The 20,096-nt window shown below is 40.2% G+C and overlaps 2 protein-coding genes and 1 non-coding gene across 4 annotated transcripts; 1 reads left to right on the top strand and 2 right to left on the bottom strand.

Annotated features, from left to right (window-relative positions):
* Window positions 1–4,328: 4,328 nt before the first annotated feature.
* LOC111331942 (uncharacterized) lies at window positions 4,329–8,005 on the bottom strand. Its single transcript, XM_088728695.1, has 4 exons — window positions 7,432–8,005; window positions 5,870–6,201; window positions 5,266–5,374; window positions 4,329–4,741 (listed from the first exon to the last, which is right to left on the bottom strand). The coding sequence occupies exons 1-4, from the start codon at window positions 7,928–7,930 to the stop codon at window positions 4,527–4,529; spliced, it is 1,155 nt and encodes a 384-aa protein (XP_088584821.1). The 5' UTR covers window positions 7,931–8,005; the 3' UTR covers window positions 4,329–4,526.
* A 979-nt stretch (window positions 8,006–8,984) lies between these two features.
* Window positions 8,985–13,824, bottom strand: LOC111330084 (uncharacterized). The gene is made up of 4 exons (XR_015990045.1): window positions 12,767–13,824; window positions 11,292–11,619; window positions 10,648–10,763; window positions 8,985–9,477 (listed from the first exon to the last, which is right to left on the bottom strand). It is a non-coding gene; the product is annotated as an uncharacterized LOC111330084 (transcript).
* Window positions 13,825–15,500: 1,676 nt separating this feature from the next.
* LOC111331380 (uncharacterized) lies at window positions 15,501–19,599 on the top strand. Of its 2 annotated transcripts, XM_088728943.1 has the most exons (4): window positions 15,501–16,059; window positions 17,515–17,925; window positions 18,542–18,665; window positions 18,789–18,926. In XM_088728943.1, exons 1-3 carry the CDS (start codon window positions 15,594–15,596, stop codon window positions 18,622–18,624), a joined length of 960 nt encoding a protein of 319 aa, XP_088585069.1. In that variant the 5' UTR covers window positions 15,501–15,593; the 3' UTR covers window positions 18,625–18,665; window positions 18,789–18,926. The 2 variants fall into 2 exon arrangements, with proteins under 2 accessions (XP_088585069.1, XP_022792226.2); XM_022936491.2 differs by lacking the exon at window positions 18,542–18,665 and having other exon boundaries at window positions 15,506–16,059; window positions 18,789–19,599.
* Window positions 19,600–20,096: the final 497 nt, after the last annotated feature.

Genomic DNA, 20,096 nt, shown 5'->3' with positions numbered 1-20,096 from the left:
AATGAAAAGCGTTCGTTGATCCCTGTGGGATTTAGACTGCCGGTTTGAAAGATGAGCTTTTGTTCAAGATTTTTACGGCTTCCATACTACCTAAGTAAAAGGAAAGACCACAGATTGCCATATGTTGCTTAGAATGATGAGGTAAATTAAAATGCCTAGCGACTGGTTTCGATGTGTCCTTGTCATTCCTTTCCACGTCTCGAAGGTGTTCTCGGAATCGGTCACCTAGTCTTCTGCCTGTTTAGCTGATGTATATCTTTTTGCAATAAGTGTAAGTTATGCAATAGATTACATTGGCGGAGGTGCACGGGAAGTGATTGGTGATCTTAATGGATCGTTTAGGTCCCGATATTTTATCAGTGTTGTGAATGAAAGGACATGTTTTGCATCGTGCACGAGCGCATTTAAAAGTGCCTGGTTGGTCATTAGTCTGAAAAGAACTTCTGACCAAAAAATTGCCTATGTTTTTGTCGCGTTTGAATGAAGTGAGCGGAGGCTGCAAAAAGATAGTGCTTGTCTCTGGATCGTTTTGAAGTAATTTAAAGTTTTTAAGAATGATGGATTTAACTGAGTGGTTGTAAGGGTGAAACGTGAGAGTGAATGGAATGCGGTTGGAATCTTCCTTATGCGACGTTTGTAGTGCTGAATGTCGATCAATAAGTTGGGCGCCATTCTCGTTGCCATGTTCCCACCAATAGCATAGCTCCATTTTCTGCCTTTAAAAGCACACACAACCCACAATTCTTCTATTCGCTGCGACGAAGGGCTAACACTCGAAACATCAGCTTTTGTAATCATTACAGTGGCCAATTTACCATTTCAACTTTGTTGATATATCCAAATTATTTCGTTACCCCCACCGACACAGCCCCAAACAGTTTCTTTCGAAACTATCAGCCTTTACAGATGGAGATTTCAGTTTCAAGAGAGCATTAACCTTAGGCTAGCATGCAATTTTGGGAACAATTTTGATGAGAAGGGTTAGCTTTAAGATACTTATTAATTCAAGTTCTGAACTCTGTTTCACCTTTCAATAAGTCCCCTTTTTATTAAGCTTCTCCTCAATCCAACCTTCCTATAGATGCCTTTGACAAAATAAAAGTTCCTCAAGCTTCACAAAACATCTACTACTGTGCACTATCCAAATTCATATGTATCGCTGTACTAAGAGACAAATGGAAGCTGAAAATATTCACCTTTCCCATAAGGTGAAAAGAGTGATCCTCAGGTTTAGGAAGAGAAATATACACACAGGGTTCCACTTTAACTGGTGCTTGGCTCTCTTCAGAAAGTGATTTCCTAATTACTTTTGACATGCTTTCCTTGTTACTTTTAGTGTTATCTGAAATCTGGAAAATTTTGTGAATTAGTTTCTTGGTAGAATTTATCTAAAAAAAAATAATATTGACTGAGAAAGGTATCCATCTAGAGGTACTGACCTTGTTATGTGGATATTTTATTATCTTTCTCACCTGAAACTGTGCAGGGCAGTCACATTTTTTGGTGTCTTGGACTATAACTAGCAGTTGATGTGGTGGTGGCTATGATCAGGAACATTCTCCTGAGACAGTTATGATAATAGCTAATTGATTAGAAAAATATTACCAACTTACTTGATTTCCGGTCTGAAGTTTTTGAAAAGGAAAATTAACTATAAAAGTGTGTATGAAGTGCCAGTAAGTGGATGGGATGGGTATGCTAAGAGAAGTCATGGTCCTGCTCTGTCCAATATTTCCATTGAGCCATCAAACTATTTTCTCTTTTCCTATGGCTTGACTATTTAATTAGTAGCAATATATATCTGTCTGATTTCATTAAAACGTTTAGAAGAATCCATCAGTACAAGGTTTATAATCAAAGGTATATATTCAAGGTATATATGATAAACACGAAAAGGTGTTGAGTAACTGATGATCTCTCAATTTTAACTGTAGACGGTTGGTCTTAATGGTAGCTGCTTTGATATCTCCCAATGTGTGGTTGATAATTATTTAAGGTAGAATATTAATTTGTAATAGTTTGGAGCTTTTTACAATTGAACTATTAAACTGATTGGAAATGTTGCATTTGTTTAATCTTCTGCAATGATTCCGGCTGGAAAAGAGCGGCGGCCTAATGGTCATGGTGCCCTAGACATCCTACAGGTGTGTATTGAAATGGGTGGAGGCGAATTTAAAACGGGGAGTAACCATGTGATGGACTAGCATCCCATCCAGGGGGAAGGGTCAGAGTAGAAATATTTCGTCGCTTAGGCTGTATGGGCTACTGGCCTGATGCAGACCTTTTTTAAATTCTAATACGTGCATCTCCATGAACAGTGCCGGTAAGGGTTTTTTTTTTGGGACCCTCAGAGAAAAAATTCGTATTAAATTATTTAAGTTGTGAACTTGCCATTGATTTTTAATCATCAATATTCTTATTTATTTATTAATTTACTTTAATTTTTTTTTAATTTATTATTTTTCGGTCATTCCGGGAATTCCGGGTACTCCAAGTATTCCGGTTCCGGTTCCAAATTCTGGCATTCCTTATTTTCCAAACTACCGATATTCACTTCTGAAGGTCACGATATCCAACTTCAATGGTAAATAATGGAAAATTATTTTCTCCTGGAGCTGGAACCGTAGGATAAAATTGATTTTGCCTCTGCTTCGGTGAATGATATTTCGTAGACTCTGAGTGGAGGGGGGCTCACATTAATGATCTTTCTACCGCTGAATTCTCTGAGCCCTGTTCAAGATAATAAATGCAAATATCCCTATGACTTCCTGAAATATAAGGTTGTGTGGGCATAAGCATATGATAACCCTACCAGCCCACAATGGATCTAATGAAGAATGTAATTTTGGAAATATCGAAAGATGTTTTTCGTCTTGTCACGTGCGTGGGGCAAAGAAATAATTCTGGGCCCCCACGAGAAATTTAACCTCAGACCTTCGGATTCCGCGCTCTGATGCTCTACCACTGCGCCAAAGAGACTCTACGAAGAACTAGGCCCATTACTAAGTTTATTTTATTAGATTCGCCGAATCTAGCAGGGACACCGCAACAGCTTGCGCCAATTACTGCGGGCCCAGTAAACCCACCCATCCCACCCCAGCGGAGGACATCTATCACACAATAAACTCGTGCGTGGGAAATTAACGTCTCCTACCCTTAACCCTGCAGGAGACGGGACCTCCATTTAGTCGTCCCTATCCGAGAAGAATATCTAACCATTCCTTGATGTTATAGAAAGGTAGCATATTCTTCTCAATTATTTTAAGACCTTGAGTGTTGGTCCGGCCGGGGCTCGAACCCTCGACCTCCCGCACAACAGTCCAGCGCTCTATCCATTGAGCTAACCGGAAGACGGTTCATATATGATCCGCGTCCTGTATACTATCAGGATCGGCAATGTCGAAAGCGTCATGTTTGAGGATTTTGTTTTGTAACAATTTTCGCTCGGAAGTCATCGCGCGACATTTTTGAAACCTTGCTTGGCAAGTAGGATCATTCTTGTTTAGGACATCCTGGTTTAGGCGAGGATGAGGTGTAAGTTCAAGTTTTGATTTTAACGAATCGGTTTTTCGGTTTTTCCCAGAGCCTAAGCCAATGCTTTGTAGACTAAAACATGCGAATCTCAATCGTATCAAAAGGGTTCAAAAGTGGGCACTTTAATTAAACACAATAATTATTATGACACTTGGTATTTTTCTAAAAATCGGAAATAGGAGTCTAAGCGGTGGAAAGGGAAAGAGGATGTCTCTTCTAAGGGAAAACGAGATCTGGGTGACTAGGACTGGATAACGGGAGGAGCACGGATTCGGGCATTGGGATTTTCGGTTTTACGGTTTTGGCAATTTTTTAAGATCAATTTTCGGCGGTTATTGCGCCAAAAATCTTCAGTTTTGGTGTTCATTACTGTTTTCAGATTTTCCATTTGGTTTTCGGTTTTCATCAAAGATACTAACGGGTTTTCGGATCTGGTATGAGATATGGTTTTCGGTTTTTCCTATTTGGGTCCCAATTTTTCTCGTCTCTCTTCGATCTGAGCGGCAATTATGCAGCTCCCCTGATCTCGGATAGCCGCGAAACCTCTGTATGCTGGCTCATCTCCACTGTATCGGATCGATTAGAGTTTTGATAACTTAGATGTGAAAATTTATCAGTTTTGCGTGCGGTTTTCGGTTTTGATGGCATTTTTTTGCGGTTTTGTGGTTTTGGATGATTCTATCTACAATTTTGCCGTTTCTAATAGACCGCACTGCCCCCCTCCTTTCTGAGAGAGTTGAACTGTTTCATGCAAATATCTCAGTTTTAGCCGAAAATTTCAAAGCACGACCACAGAGGGAGTCCACTTTTAATTTTTGCAACTTTGATAACGTCTCGTTACACTCAGATAAACATCGGTCGCCTGATGTACAGAATGATTAATTACATGTACTTTTGCACCATAAAATAAAGATAACGTCGTTAAGTGTGTATAATTTCCAGTTCACCTCCCCACTCCCCCCTCCCTCTCGTTCAACCAAATGTTCTAACAGTCACGTGTCCAAGGGAAAGGTATCATCAGCGTCTCTTTCATAATGTTTGATGTAAGCTGCTAAATGTCGAGAACTTCTCTTCTTCATCCATATCGCCACTGCTACAGCAAGCCCAACAGCTAGTGTAGGAATAAAAACGGCTATGAAAATCTGCCACACTTTCATACCATGATGCATATGGCTCTCGAGGATCAGACTCGGAGATTTTGTTGCAGCTAGAAATAATTGATCGAGAAAATTAAGATCAGTTTAGAGGAAAGGAAGAGGGACACACCCACAAATGTAGAGACACATGGACAGACTGATTGACGCACTGAGTGACTGGCTGGTTAGCTGACAGAATGATGATGTACTGAGTGGCTGTCCAGCTGACAGACTGACTGATTAAAAGATCTGATTAAAAGATCTGTAAACGGACTGACTGATGAACTGACTAGCTGGCTAGCTGACAGAAAGACAGACTTGGAAATGGACTGGTTGATGAATTTCGAAATGACTGGCTGGCTAGCTGACAAACAGACTGACAGACTTGGAAATGGACTAGCTAATGAACTGACTGGCTGGCTAGCTGACAGACTTGGAAATGGACTGACTGATGAACTGACTGACAGACTGTATGGGTAAGAGAGAGACAGACGGAGTGACTGTTGTTGACTGTAATCAGTCACTTCGTTGTTCTTTTCAGTCTCTTGGTCGGAGGGTCAGTCAGTGGGTTATTTGTTGGGTTCAATAACCTTACCTTTACGATGGAACCATTCGAATGAAGTTGGCCATTTTGTGCTTTGACAGTATCCATGTTTAGAATGTGCTCTTGCCTTTGAGCTGCAGTACTCTGAGGCTATCAAATCCTGGCTGCGACAAGAAATAAAACAACAGATACTCAATTGTACCGACCCAAATTTGATCATTTCTGACTCCTTACTTTCTCTTGTGAGGTAATTAATTGTAAAGACTGTTAATCTCGTGCCTGCGAAATGATGTGTGGGACAAAATAGACAGAGTGAGTTGATATTGAGCTAACGCACTCATCAAGCAAATCATAGTTAATCGAATTAGAGTTATCATGTGATATTAAGGAACTGGCTCTTCTCATTCTCTTTTTACAGTTCGTGTTGCTCTTTGCTCAAACATGATTATAACCGATTCAAGAATCGAATCTTAGTCACCACCGTAGTGGTAGTGGTGGTGGTGGTGGTGGGGGGGGGGAGGGAGGGGGGAGAGGACACCGCTGAGTTTCACCGCAGCGCCATCTCTGGTCCACTAAAATAAGGAACTCTTTCCCCCTCATCTTTGCCCTCTCCTGCTTGTTAATCTTGAAAAAAAAAATTAATAACTCTACAGACTTGCCTGAAGAACCCTGGGCAGTCTGTAGCAATTTGATCACAGAGAGGTTGACACAGACTATACACCCGTGGACTTTCATCTGGGAAACAAGGCGGAAAATGTTCGCCACAGAACAACTTCTTGATGTTTTCCTGGCATTTGGGGTATTGGTCCAATAATTTTTGAACAGCCGCAGGAAATTCTGTTTCAGTGTTGTTTATGTTATATTCCTTGTTAAAAAACCACGAGTATAACTCCTTCTGCATAGAGATTGAGATCAAAGTGTTATCGTATGCGCCCAAACTTTTACATGCGGGGAAGATGAGCTCTTGGCAACCTCGATCCAGCGGGCCTGTTAAAAAAAATATTGAAGGTGGAAATTAAAGGCAGATCTACTTCCTACCTCGTGTTTGGTTAAGTTTTGCAGAAAAACGAACCTTAACATCCAACTGACAAAAAATGATTGAGGCAGAAGGGATGAATCGGTTACCACTTCTTCTCAAAGGGAAATGACACCTCATTCAAAAACTGCGCATGTACGGGAATTCACTTGTAACTATCGGGTAAACTAATGAGGCGTGGGAACAAGTTCAGCCATAGGACCCTGCAGGCAACGCCGAAGGCCTAAAGAAAATAACGGGTCATTACTTTCTCTTGCAAAGACTTGTGCCTGCTAAACGGATATGCTTAGTGAACTTTATAATCGTAACGGTGGCCAATTTACCATTTCAACTTTGTTGATATATTCAAATTATTTCGTTACCCCCACAGACGCAGCCCCAAACAGTTTCTTGAGAAACTATCAGCCCTTAGTGAACTCCATTGTAGACCCCGTAGAGCAGATGGAGTCATACAGGATCATCGATTTTTATCCTTCAAAAACGTTCAAGGATCGAATGGAGGTGCTATATCAACAGTGCTCAGTGTAAGTACAGTTCTTATGTTCATGCGCAATTGACTCACGGCCAGGTGAATACTTGACTTCATATATTAAACGGTCTGGCTGGAATCAACAAAAGACATGATATTTCATCTTAACCCGTGTTTTGCACGCATGTTGATAAACTCCCCACGAATGACCCGTTGCACTATTTGTCGGCCGCCTAAAAAAAAACAATTTTACATTTTAACATCATTATTTTGACATTTTGCTTTTGGGTTCGTACACAGCAGAGCTATCCGAGTTCTTGCAGTGATGTTGTCAGTATATCAGACCTTATAAATAGGAGTTCAATTGTCGCGATTTAATATTGTTAATAATATTTTCTCCCGTGTTTCATTTTGTTAAAAGCCAGTGCTTATAAACTGGCCAGAGAATTTTTTATGCCTAGCTTCGTGTTTCGCAAAAAATCCAACAATTTCATGCAAAAAAACTCAAGACCAACCAGAAACAAAACGGTGGGCCACTTAATAAAGACTGAAAGTTTCTAAAGAAACTGTGGTGCTGCGTCGGTGGGGGTAACAAGATAATTCAGTTGGTTATATCAACTAGGTTGAAATTAAAAATTGGCCACTGTAACGAATAAAAAAGCTGACGTTTCGAGCGTTAGCCCTTCGTCAGAGCGAAAGGTAGGTCACTTACCCGACGCAGTTTCGTTCGCAGTGAAGTTGGAAGGTCGAAAACACGGCTCACAACCATCACAGCCCTTTGAAAGGAGGAGGCACAAAGGGATTAGATAATCCAATGCGTGTTTGGATAATTGATGCTCACATCGCCTCAGATATTCAGCGCAAACCTGTCTACATGGGTACACAGGCTCACCAAAGTCGTTGCACTTAGGAACGACTAAAGAACACTCGATGAGTTCTGCGAGACCGTTAGACGAACAGTTCTTCGTTGACTGAAGTATTTCTGTAAATTCCCTTGCCACCTCTTGTTGCTCTGCCCCCGTTAAATCGTCTTGGAATGGTACAGTTTTGTCATAGCCGGCGTTCATACACATTTCAAAAGGGGTCTCCTTAAGGCTGACACAATGATTTCCCATTGGTTGGGCAGAAGACCCGGTAACTTTTGCACATAGCAAAGCAAAAACTGTGGTACAACGAAACATAACCCAAAGCGTTTTAAACAAAAATCTCATTCTTAGAATATTTCAAAACATGAGCACAGTGAGGGTTCGGCTCTCATTTTAGCAGCTCCTGATAATATTTCACGGATGAAGAGCTAATATTTTAGAGTAGTTATAACGCCATGATTGGTTTCTCGTATTAGCGCATGCCTATAATTCTGATTGATTTTTCATTTGTTTTACCAAGTTGGCTAAATCGGTAGATCCTTCATATCTAAAATTATAAACAATACAATTTCTTATCAAAAGAAGGCGGTCCATTACATATTTTTTGATAAAAGTCACCTTAATTATGTTGTTTAGCCGAGTGTTTGCCTTCATCGTCACAATCGACCACACCAATGCAAATATAACTTAAGATTGGTCTTCACCGGACAAGTGTGCGGGATAGACAATGATTTTTCAATGAAGAAGTTGGAAGTGAAGATATCACTAAAATACTGTTTTGCCGTGTTTATTCGTCTGCTTCCAAGGAGTTCTTATGTAAACCTCTCTACTGGATAACTGTTTTATTGAATATTTAGCATGCTCGTAGGCCCCAATTACTAGCGCTTCGGCGCGGGGATTTTTCGCCCGCAAGAAGGTACTGGGTCTTGAGCAATGCAAGCCGGCGAGAGCGAGTGGTCTGAAAGGGGTCTTATTCTCGTACTCCGATCCTACCGTGCTTGGTCGTGGAAGGTCTGGGCACAAGACTAAAGAAATCTAGCACTCAACATTAGTGCCAGACCCCCGGAAAAAACTTTCCTCGAATCATCTCAAAATCTTCCCGCGAGCGGCGAAAAACGCGTCCTGCAGCGCTGATGGCGAGGGCCTGGGTCTGCTAGCAGGCTACAAATATCTCGTCATCCCTGTTTCGCTTTCCAGAAGAGTTCCTACCAAAAGTTAACAATACATGAACCAGCCAAGTACCATCAGAGGGTGTCAGCGACGTTCGCTTTTTAACGAGGCTTTTTCAACGTTGAAACTAGTCTCGTACCCAGTCCTTCACGGCTAAGTGGACATTTCAGCTTCACTGTAGAATCTAAGAACAAGATTTCGTTGAAGGCCACTTTTAACAGCGTAGTACTTCGATTTACAACAGCTAAATTTTATTACGTTTAGTTTTACAAAACTTTCATTACTTTTTAAAACTGGAAATTGTTTTAATTTGACGGATTAATACAATTTCACTGCTAAAACATCAGCTGGCTAAACGAGGTTTGAAAATCATTAAAATGTGTTTATTTCTCCTTAATTAGGGTTTTCCATGTTTGGACACACAGGTGCTTGGTAAGATTTGTGAGAATTGTTCTAATAATTCCTGAGTTCTCTCAGCATTGCATGAAGTGATGCCAGCATTCAGAGGTCAACTGAATTCTCCAGAGTGGTTAAATCGTTTTCTTGTTTCTTATACCCAGAGGTCAGGGGAGCACGACGCCATTTTATGCATACGGCTACAAGTATAATAATTCCTATAACGATAAATGCCACCAGCGCACACACCACGATCACCCATGTTTGGAGACCTTTAGACTTGGCGCTTTCGGTTGGAACTTCTTTCGTGGACTGTTCTTCCTCATCTGAAAAATTGTTAGAAAGGAGAAGTCCTGTTAGAGTCTCACTCACAAATGGTGAACACAACAGCGCACACTATCGATGCACGTGGGAGGTTGCTAAGCACGAAAGAAGCGTAAGAGTCGCCCGAGGCGATAGCCGAGAGCGATTCTAGCTTCTTGAGTGAATCTGTGACTCAATAGTGAGCGCCGTGGTGTTTACTATTTGTTTCATGACATCGAGTTCCCTTTTAGGTAACAAATCATACGTGACCAAGAAAAAACAAGCGCGCGAAAACTAGTCTATGCATTTTCTCACGTCAGCAGCGTACACCCATGAGTAAATGGTGGACACTGAATCGACCAACAGAGAGCGCGCTTCACTTTGCTAAAGTGGGCCGCAGAAGTATACGAGGGAGCTATGGGCTGTCTCGCCGTACCACGTAGTATAAAAGCTTGTAACCTAATTAGCTCTCCCCATTGTCCCCCCGTATGCTGCTGGCTGTGATATGTTTACTATCTGTGAATAAGGACCTTAAGCAAACCCCGACGGCGACGGCAACGAGGACATGGCAAAACAAAAGATCTAGTGGGCAGAACAATAGCTCAGCACGTGCGTTTTAAAACTTTGTACATTTCTTAGCCGTCCTTTGCAAAACAACAACGAGAAATCACCAAAATTTGCGTCGTCTGCGAACGGAAACTGCGACGGCAAATTATTGTAATTTCCATTTGGAACACAGCGCTGCTACCATACGTTACGCTGAGGTTGAGGTGTGGCGCCGTAAGAGATAGTAAACACCTGCGGCAATTTTCGAAATGCTAATTAAAAGTAGAAATTCATTTTTTAATCGACGTCTTCCTTAGTGCCGCCGTCCTGACTGCTTAAGGTCCCCATTGACTGATCAAAGAAAGACGCAGGATCAGGAGACTGATCATTTGGTATCATCCTTCAGGAAAGAACGATGGAATTGTCACCAACTTATTTCTGACTTTTCAAGCAGACCAAATAACCTTCCAAAAAAAAACATTCTTTTAACAGACTGATCTCGACTCAAAAACAAACCATTGAAAAAAAAAAAACTGACTGGTGAATGACAGTTGGATCTTCAAAAGAACTGCTGACCAACCAAATGATCGAGTGAAAGATCGTTATTTAGTTACCGCCTTTAGAGCCCTAAAATTTTTCTAACTGACCTGGAACATAACGTGCCCAGCTAAATGGCGACGGCCACTCCGTACGCTTGCAATATCCATGAGTTGTATTTTCTGTTCCCAATATGGCACAAAACTCGGCGTCCAGCGAATCATTTCTACCAAAGAATAACGAAACAAATCAAAAGGACTAAACTAAAAAATGACTTGATGATGTATAATTCTAAACAATTTTCAAAGTCAAATTTAATATTGGGTTTACCTTATGAATAGCCAAAAAACAAAGCTCTGATCACTTTGTATTCATGTTTTTAAGCTCCAGTCATTATCTATCAATGAGGTGGGGGGGGGGTGCGGGGGTGGACTATCGATGATTGACTGGAAGGGGGTGGGTCATAAGAATTACAGAGACTTTTTGGGGATCAGATAAACTTATCTTCATACAATGCAATTCCTCTAGCCCCCTCTAGGCAATAAATTATGACCAGTCTCATTGATGTAAGCCCCGCAAGAGAAGATAAATTCCTGATGACAAGACGTACATGTACACGACACTCCCCGCGCAAGTGCGTTCAATCGCTGCTCCTAAGAGACCTTAAATGGCCTCGCCAATAGCTCAACCTATAGCTGGTAATTTTTTTCATAGATCGCGAACTGTTATCAAAAAGAAAAGAAGAAATGAATACCTGAAAAAGTTGGGACAGTCTCTGAGAATTTGGCTGCACACCGATTTACAAATAGAGTAAAATCCTTTCCCTTCCTCTGGGAAACATGGCGAGAAATACTCTCCACAAAAGAGCTTTTTGATATTTTCCTGACACTTAGGATACTTTTTAAACATTTCTTGCAATTGTGGCGGGAAGTCTTGTTCCACGTTATGGTTTTGATAGTCTTTGTAGTAGAACATCGTGTAAATCATTTTCTGTTGTTCCACTGATATGAGAGTGTGGTTGGACACGCCAAGATTCTTACATGCCGGAAGAATCAGTTCTTGACAGCCTCGGTCCAGGGGTCCTGTAAAAAAGACCAAAGTAGTTGTGTTTCTTTGCAAATAATTGACCCCTTTTGGATTTTCCTGGAAGGTGAAGTAGTCTCTAACAAGAAGATTACCAAGAGGCTCAGAAGGGGACGGAGAAATGTGGAGATTTAGGGGGAAGGGGGATCTGTTTCCACTCCCCCTTCCGCTCATTTTGTCCAAATTTATTAACTATAGCCATGTAGGGAAACAACTGCGAGATAGAATACCTTACTCGCAATAAGCCTTCTACGGTATACATAGTGATACATCAAAGCTTCCACGGGCAATCCATGGACATTTCACTGTCGCCCTTGCACCGGGGGTGCAGGGTGTGGGATTTGAACCTGCCTAGGTAGGGTGGGAAATTTAACCAGTAGATATTGATCGACGCATAAGGCTGGAGTGGTTGCCATCAGTAACCATGGAGGATATCGGTCATAAAAATGTTTCAGTTCACCCTGTGAATTGGAACGATCACTGTGCATGTGTCTACGTATCTACTTCTATAACACAACGGAAGAAATCAGATTAGTGTCGTGTCTTGCTTGAGCAAAGATCCGTTGATAAGTCCGTTTCGACTTATTTTCTTATAAATTAGTGGAGATCAAAATGCGTAGTGAGCATCTATCTGCATAAAGAGGAACTGGAATTTGGACCTACTATTGAATTATACGTACAAATAGTCCAATCAGATCGTATAAAAAACTTATCTCTCAAAGACAATTATCTGCCTAAGAGTCAGGGTCGCTAAACACTTCACAGAAGGGGGCATTCAGTTTGTGCAATCAAGCTTGAAATGTCCCATGGGATTATATGTTTTTCTAACAATTAATCGGCTGTTTTGCTCCACTGTGTTAGCATTTTGAGGCAAATGTTTGTGTGAAATTTCCGCTTGCATTGTTCTAAATTTTCCATCTTTTAAAATTTTCGTTTACTTATTAAATAAGAAAAAGCAAAATTTTTGAATATGCATGTAGAAGGTTGATTTGTTTATCCTGACTTGAAGAAAATACGCAACTTGTTGAAACGCACAGAGAAAATCCAAGCAGTTAATTAGCACAAGTAAGGTAGTCAATTCTAACTTTAAGCGAACTCAATTAAGACGCTAGTAGTATTAAGATTAACTTCTTGAATAGCTCTGACCTTTGACGCTATCGTTCGTGATGAAGTTGGGCGGCTCAAAACATTCCTTGTCACTGTTTTTCTCTGGGAGCGTATGGCAAATAGCGACGGCGTAATCTGCAATATTTGGTGGAATTTTATGCATGCATTTCTTCAAAAACTCTCCGCAGACCCGCCTGCAAGGATAAATTCGTTTTCCACCCGAACAGTGTGGGATAAAGAAGGAGCACATTAAGGACTCTCCCACACTGGCATCTAAGGAACAGCTATCGACGTCGTCAGCACACGTTGAATAAAAATGGCAGCCCTATTTAGCTTTGAATCCGTCAAATGTTCTGGATATTTGAACGTAGTATTGTAACCACTTTTCGAGCAGAAACTGAATGGGCCATCAGCAAAACTGTGACACTTGGAATCACTTGTTGATCGCAAATACCTCCGTTGAGCGAGCCACTCATCCGGAGAACTCAAAGCAGCGTCAAAACTGCAAAGGAGCATCACACACAAAGCAAGGAATGACATTTTAGCTACCGGCTTGGTTTGTCTGTCCTGTTACTCTCGAAGGTCCAACTTTATTACGTAACGTCAGACTAAAAGCAACGCCGTGGTCTACTGATGGAAATCTTTGCATAAAACATGATATCAGTGTTTATTTTCAGTCGAATTCCGCTTGTAAACAGATTGAATTAGCATGATTATGAACGTAATTTCCCTTGGCCGGGGTCATTATGATTATAACTAGCAGACGGTTTAGCTTTCGAATATGTTCGCAGTTGGCATACCCCCTCCTTCCCTTTTCACCGACTTTGTCTATAATTCATCGAATGACTTTCTTGTTTTGATATCTTTTGCCGATGATCAACTCAACTGAATATCAATAGGAAAAGTTAAGTTTTTTGGACTTAAATAATTGTGCAAACCATGACGATGACTAGAATATAAAGATTAAGGTATCAAACTTATTAGACTCAGCAAAATTTAAATAACAACCAATAAAGTAATAATACTAGGTATGATGCACGATCCTCGCAGTAGATAGCGCTATTTAAGCAATAGCGAAAATCAGACCTTAAAAAAAAATCAGGCCTGTACGGGATTCGAACCACTGACCTCTGCGATACTAGTGCAGCGCTCTACCAATTGAGCTAACAAGCCAACTGGGAGCAGGCCGTTAAGTTGATTCGTAATAAGTTGATAAAGTAATAATACTGTAGATTGCTTTTCTTTTTCTTTTGTCAATGATAAGCTCAAGGTTGTCGATCAAAAGAATAACAATAAAGAAAAGAGGTCCAAGTTACAAGTACCCAAGTCCACACCAAAAGCAAGTAAAACTATAGTATTGGAATTGGTCACGCAACGAGCGTAGTCCATGTCATGAGGTTTACAATTAGTTAACCTATTACATGTGATAACTGAGTGTTTCCTTTTCTTTTTTCCTTTTTATTTTATATTGCTAGCCGGAAATTTTCATATATTCTTCTATTTATTCAATGATGCTTTCCACCATATTTTACAAATTGATATCTTTCAGATAAATTATTTATAAAAAACCAGAATAGCATGGCTACTTCCATTCAGACCACAGAAGAGGTTGCACCGTAGTCTCAGACTTTCTAGAAAGTTGACATTAAACACACAGAGGTGTGATAAAGCTTGATAGTGATTCTTGTTGGTGTCCAAAATCAAACGTGATTTTTGGGGATCCCGTCGTATTGTTCATTTATTTTATTTCGCGCGGGCTTTTCATCAAAGCCTACAGCAAATTTCATGTAGCTCGTGTCTGATAAATTTATAGAAACCAGGTTTTCAAGTAAAAACAGGGTTCGTAAATGAATTGTTCGTCGTAATCTTGTCATTCTTGCCCGATTTGTTACCATTACTGCCCAGACCTTTTGTCAGCCATTTTTAAATCTTTAACATTAATAACGTGGCTAATAATATACATGAAAAAATTACTCAGTTCTGATTGGTTAAGATAAATGCAGTTTTCAGGTAATTCAGTGCAGAAGAGGGTTAATTCAGTACAAAGAAAGTAACAAACCAGATATTCTGATTGGTCAATAATCAAAGAAACTCACTGAATTACCAAACTCACTGAACAATTCCTTGAACTGTTTGGCCGGACTTTGAACTTTTTTGCGTCTTAAAGATGTGAAATTTCATTTTATCTTATTGTTTTGATCGTACGCAGTTGTTTTGACCGAACGTACAATGTCACTTGCAGGTTTTGAATAAATTACTTTTGCAAGTGATTCGCTCGCTTTTCTTCTGCATAATTATGATAAGCTACCTCGTATTTTTTTATGTATAATATAAATACGTAATCACATGATTTTTCTCGTGTAATTTGGAATAAATAAGCACTTGTAAATTTTTTTCCAAGACCACAAATTGCACTAGCCCTTTGGGCTCATGCTAGTCATGTTAGTCTTTGAAAAAATTTACTCGTGCTTATTTATTCCAAATTGCACTCGAAATCATGTGATTACCTATACGAATTCTATTTTAAGCAGCTTCCGCTCAAAGGTGCCAGATCTTTTCGTCACATGCAAATCACCAGTTGAAAACTCTGGTATTCACACTGCGCTGAAACAGACAGAATGACAAAAAAAAATTGACAACAAGAATAAACACTTCTCTGCATGTAACCAAGCCTTAAAAAATTGGCCAGGCTGCTCAGAAAGATGCTTTGTGGCCACAACGTGCTCCACGTTGATTTGCCCAATATAATCTCCCCATGGTAACTCGCGCGGTCAACGTGACTCAGTCAGGTGAAATCTAAAATAGCACATTTAAAGGGCTTTTGATTTTACACGTGTTGATATTTCGTCGTTATCCGCAGTCTGCGATGAATATTGCGCTGACACCAGTGATAATTTCTCTCTTTTTGGTGTATTTAACCGCCGTTTTCGGTCAAATCTGCCAACGACTAAATACGAATTTATTTCAAAGATGTATTCAAGTAGCCGGGTATAATTTTACGGCTAAATTTCCCGGTAATTCTACGCTACACGAAAGCATCATCGCGCATAATCTGAAACGGGAAGTACAACAGTTTGGGCATTGCTCGCAATATTTAGATACCATTATGTGCGCTATTCATGTTCCCAAATGCGTGGAAGAAAACTATAGCCCTGTTTTGCCATGTAGAAGAGTCTGCGAATATTTTGTCAGAGACTGTGAGACGAAAGTGGAATACGAAAAACTGGAATGGATTAAAGGACTTTGTCATCTGCTGCCGTCATCGGAGAACAACAGCAAAGGAAAAGAATGTTATCTGCCGGGAAATTATAGGCCGCGACTTGACAACACAAGTAAGTAAAAATTTATATTAATGCTATGCCCTTTTAAACATTCATCTTAAAATTCACTGTTCGTGTGCTCGAATTATTCCTAATCAGGGATTTGCGTTTGCCGGTTACCTTTCAGAGAAAAGTATTTGTTTTTAAAATGCTCCGTTTAAGAAATTAAATATGAAGAACACGTGTAGATTTCTTTCGGCTGAAAAATGTTTTGTCATTTGTTTTAAACATGAACCAAAAGTCTCGAGGTGGACGAGTAAATTTCTTTTCCGTCAATAAATTTATTCAGTTTGTTCGCGTAGTCTCACCCACTTGTGAAACAATTGAAGTTACTTCGTTTAAAAGTAGAAATTTGAAATTCAGATCGAGTAATTAATTGAACAACGGATCTTTTTTCTTCAACGAAAATGCTGTGTACATTCTATCTAAAATAAACTTTCACCTGGGAGTGGCTTCTATTTGAGTTGCTTTGTTCCAGTATCCAAAACGTTTAATTTGTTGATAAATTACGTTACAGCTTTGTAAACAGCTAAATTGCCCGTCACTACGAATATTTTTACCATTGCGATAACTGATGAAATGCAAATATTGTTTCCTCCAAATATAACAGACTTAAGAAAGCTTTACTTTGAGATACGAAGCGAACATAATCCGCGACAAAAAAACGAGGAAGTCATGTGCCAGCCCCATCTGTTATTTAACAAGTTGGAGCAATTGCAGAATACCCGGCCACTTCATTTACCTCTGTCGGGAGGCTTTGAAGAACGAATCTTCTTCAGTGACATGTAGGGAGCAAACGAGTTTTTGGTCAAGCACAACCACCAAATTTGTCAAGGATAATGATTTCATTGGATTTTTCCCTTCAAATCATGTGTGAATCTATCTTCGTTTTCTTGTCCGTAAAGAGTGGTAGATTTGAAGACGCTCAGTCTGTAGGGTTGAGTTGATGCACATAAACTTCGGAAATTTCGCCGCGATCGTAGTTCGTGAGCTTATATTTTCTTAAGGAGGGCTTTTGATTCGCTTCCAGTTGGTATAAAAAAAAAAAGATTTTAAGCGGGTGGCTATATTCTCATCGATCGAAACTATGTTGACAATGTTTTTCCGTAAGCCACCTGTTTTACGACTAGCGTCTTATACGATCGTCCTGTTGGCTTTTGTGACGGCAAGTTTTTTTATTATTTAATTTTATTGCAAATCTTTTTTATAACAAAAAGGGTTCACATAACAGCCCTTGTACGGAAAGAGTACCATATAACCCCATATATTGATTATGCATTCCCCTTCTTTGTCTTTCACGACAAAACTTTAAAAACAAAGTCTACTAATCTGAATGTATAATTAATGTATGGGGTTATATGATACTCTTGCCCCCTTGTTACTCCCATTCTGCCACACCAGGGTATGAAAAGTTTTATGCCTAATTTCCTCTCAAATTTTCCTGAACATTCCTTCTTTGTGGAACAGCGCCTCTAACACAGAGCTGCTCCAACTTAACGATGTCTTCCTGTTCTCATCTTGGTTACACTCGTACAACCCAATCTTTGACATCACAGCGGATTCTCGACATCGTTCTCAAGAAAAGGCTGAGCAACTTTGGAAATCATTCTTTCTGTTCTCCACTACTTCAAAAGATTTTCTGCGCAGAGTTTGCTCCGCCATGTTTTCAGGGGGATGAGACCGAAATTATTCTTCGAACAGTTTGCAAGTCTGATTGTGAAAGCATGCGACAGAAATGTCCAGCACTGTACAGAGAACACTTTGGGGAATACAGTTACTGTGAGCAAATGGCGACTGAAAGCAGTGACTTAGAGGGATTTTGTACGCTGACCAAATGGCCGACGGCGGGGCGGTGGCCATTGGAACCAAATACTACAAGTAAGTTGTAGAAAATACACCCCTGAAGATCACAGCTTTTTCTACAACGAGTAATCATTAAAACCGTTCCTTATAAACCAATCTTTTGGTACAAAAGTATCATGGATAGGTCCACACGCTAGTACGCTATAACAGGACATATCAAAACCCCGATGGATCCGACACAGTGGTGACAAGTGGAGCCTACAGAGGCTTCGCGGTGATTCGACATTAGTGGAGGCGCATAATTGCCGCTCAGTCTTAGATCTAAGAGAAATCGGTACCCAAATGAGAAAAAACAGAAAACCACATCGGATACCAAATCCGAAAACCCATTAGTATTTTATAGGAAAATCGAAAACTGAATGTTAAAAAACGGAAAATTCGCAAACCGCAATGAACACCAAAACCAAATAAACAATGTATTTTGGCACAGAAACCGAAAAGCCGGTCTAATAGCCAAGACCGCAAAACCGAAGATCCCAATGCCCTCCTTTTAGAGCTACTTTCAGTTTCGTTGAACACGAGTAGCATTATTGCCAGCCCTTCCATCTCTCCCTGGGACGCTAATCCATTGCGGTTTCTCCACCCCCTCTGATTATTCGTCACATTTTCCTTGTGGTTTACTTTTATGAAGTTCTACACCTGGATCGAGAGAAGCGCTGTGGAGTGAAGTGCTTTGCACAAGAAGACATTATGTATAACGAATCAGACAGGTGAAGAAAGTAGCTAGGACCTATCGACTTGGAGCCCAGTGCAGTGTTAGTAAATTTTCCGACAGTTCTTGATTCTCCCCTCCCCCTTCTCCGCAACATTCTTTTCATGTCCATTCTACTACACTGTTAGCCACTCAACTAAAAACTGTCAATCTACGTCTATTTCAGTGTTGCCGCGTCGTCACAGTTCAACGATACCCAGGCCCTCAAGTACCCTAACTACTCTCGGTTCAGCGGTTGTAAAGTCTGTTCCACTGCACGTGCGCACCAGGTACTCCCTACCAGTTGTAGCCATCATAGTTTCAACTGTCGTAGTAGTGCTTTCAATCATCGTTGTTACCGCTTTCCTCTTGCTACTTAAACGAGGTCGATATCCTCAGGATTGGTGGGTATTGGGATACAAACGTCATCCCTCGAATGAGTGGGAAACAACTGTGGCACTGAAAACATGAGCATGCGCCAATTTTTCGTGTTTGCGCGTAAAGCTTGATGGTTTTCATGTCACCTTCAACCCACAAGCCGCACATGCTCAGTTGCACCGTGCGAATCAATAACGCAACCACAAGGGAAGCACTGAGGCAAAAGGTTATTTTTAGGTCAGGATTGCGCTTTTGGAAAAATTGAAAAAGTGAAAAACCAGAACAAGACGAGCGGGTTAAAAGACAACCCGTTCAGGAGGATAATTGAGTACTTCAGTAGCCATCAAGGGATAACAATCATAAACAAAGATTTTATTTTTCCTGAACTAAATGTTATTATGATAAAGATTTAATCAAACAGAAGGTTTGTGATTGAAAAAAAAGGTAAAATATTTTCTAAATACGGACAAATAATTGGAATTTTTGATGTGCTATAAAATGAGCTGGCCTCGAAAATTTACTTATGAGTTTTTTTTACACTATATTTTTCAAGAGGTTATTTTTTTTTTGTTCTTTCGGTGGTAAGAAGGAGGGAGTGAAATAAATTGAAAAATGATTCATATCTGTTTCAACTTGTACGTCTACCCAGTACCCAACGACTGTTATTTTTGCCTTCCTATTGTCTGTTAGTATGTCTATGGCCAACTTCTTAGTAGTTTGTGTCTCGTTACGGAACACAAATGCGCCTTAACCAGATCTTAATGCATGACAGACAAAAAGAGGATGCAAAGAAGACTCAGTTAAAAACAGGCGGCCTAAGCGTACTGTGTGGTTTTGGGGTCTTAAGGTCATTAACGGGAATACCTAACATATCAAGATCGAATTTTAAGCGTAAGTGTGGGCCGTTAAAAAAGAGAAAATTTGAAAAAAAATTGAGAAAAAATGAAATAATAATTTTCCCTTTCTTTGACAGCCCGCGCCTACACTTAAAATTCGATCCCAATATGTTAGGTATTCCCGTTAATGACCTTTAGACCCCAAAATCACACAAAGTACGCTTGGGCCACCTGTTGTTAAAAATCACACAGTACGCTTGGGCCACCTGTGGGCTAAAAGG

This window comes from Stylophora pistillata, chromosome 7 (assembly GCF_964205215.1).
Source record: "Stylophora pistillata chromosome 7, jaStyPist1.2, whole genome shotgun sequence".
NCBI lineage: Eukaryota > Metazoa > Cnidaria > Anthozoa > Scleractinia > Pocilloporidae > Stylophora > Stylophora pistillata.
Note: the sequence above shows the minus strand (reverse complement) of the source record. Positions and strands in the feature narration are given on the sequence as shown.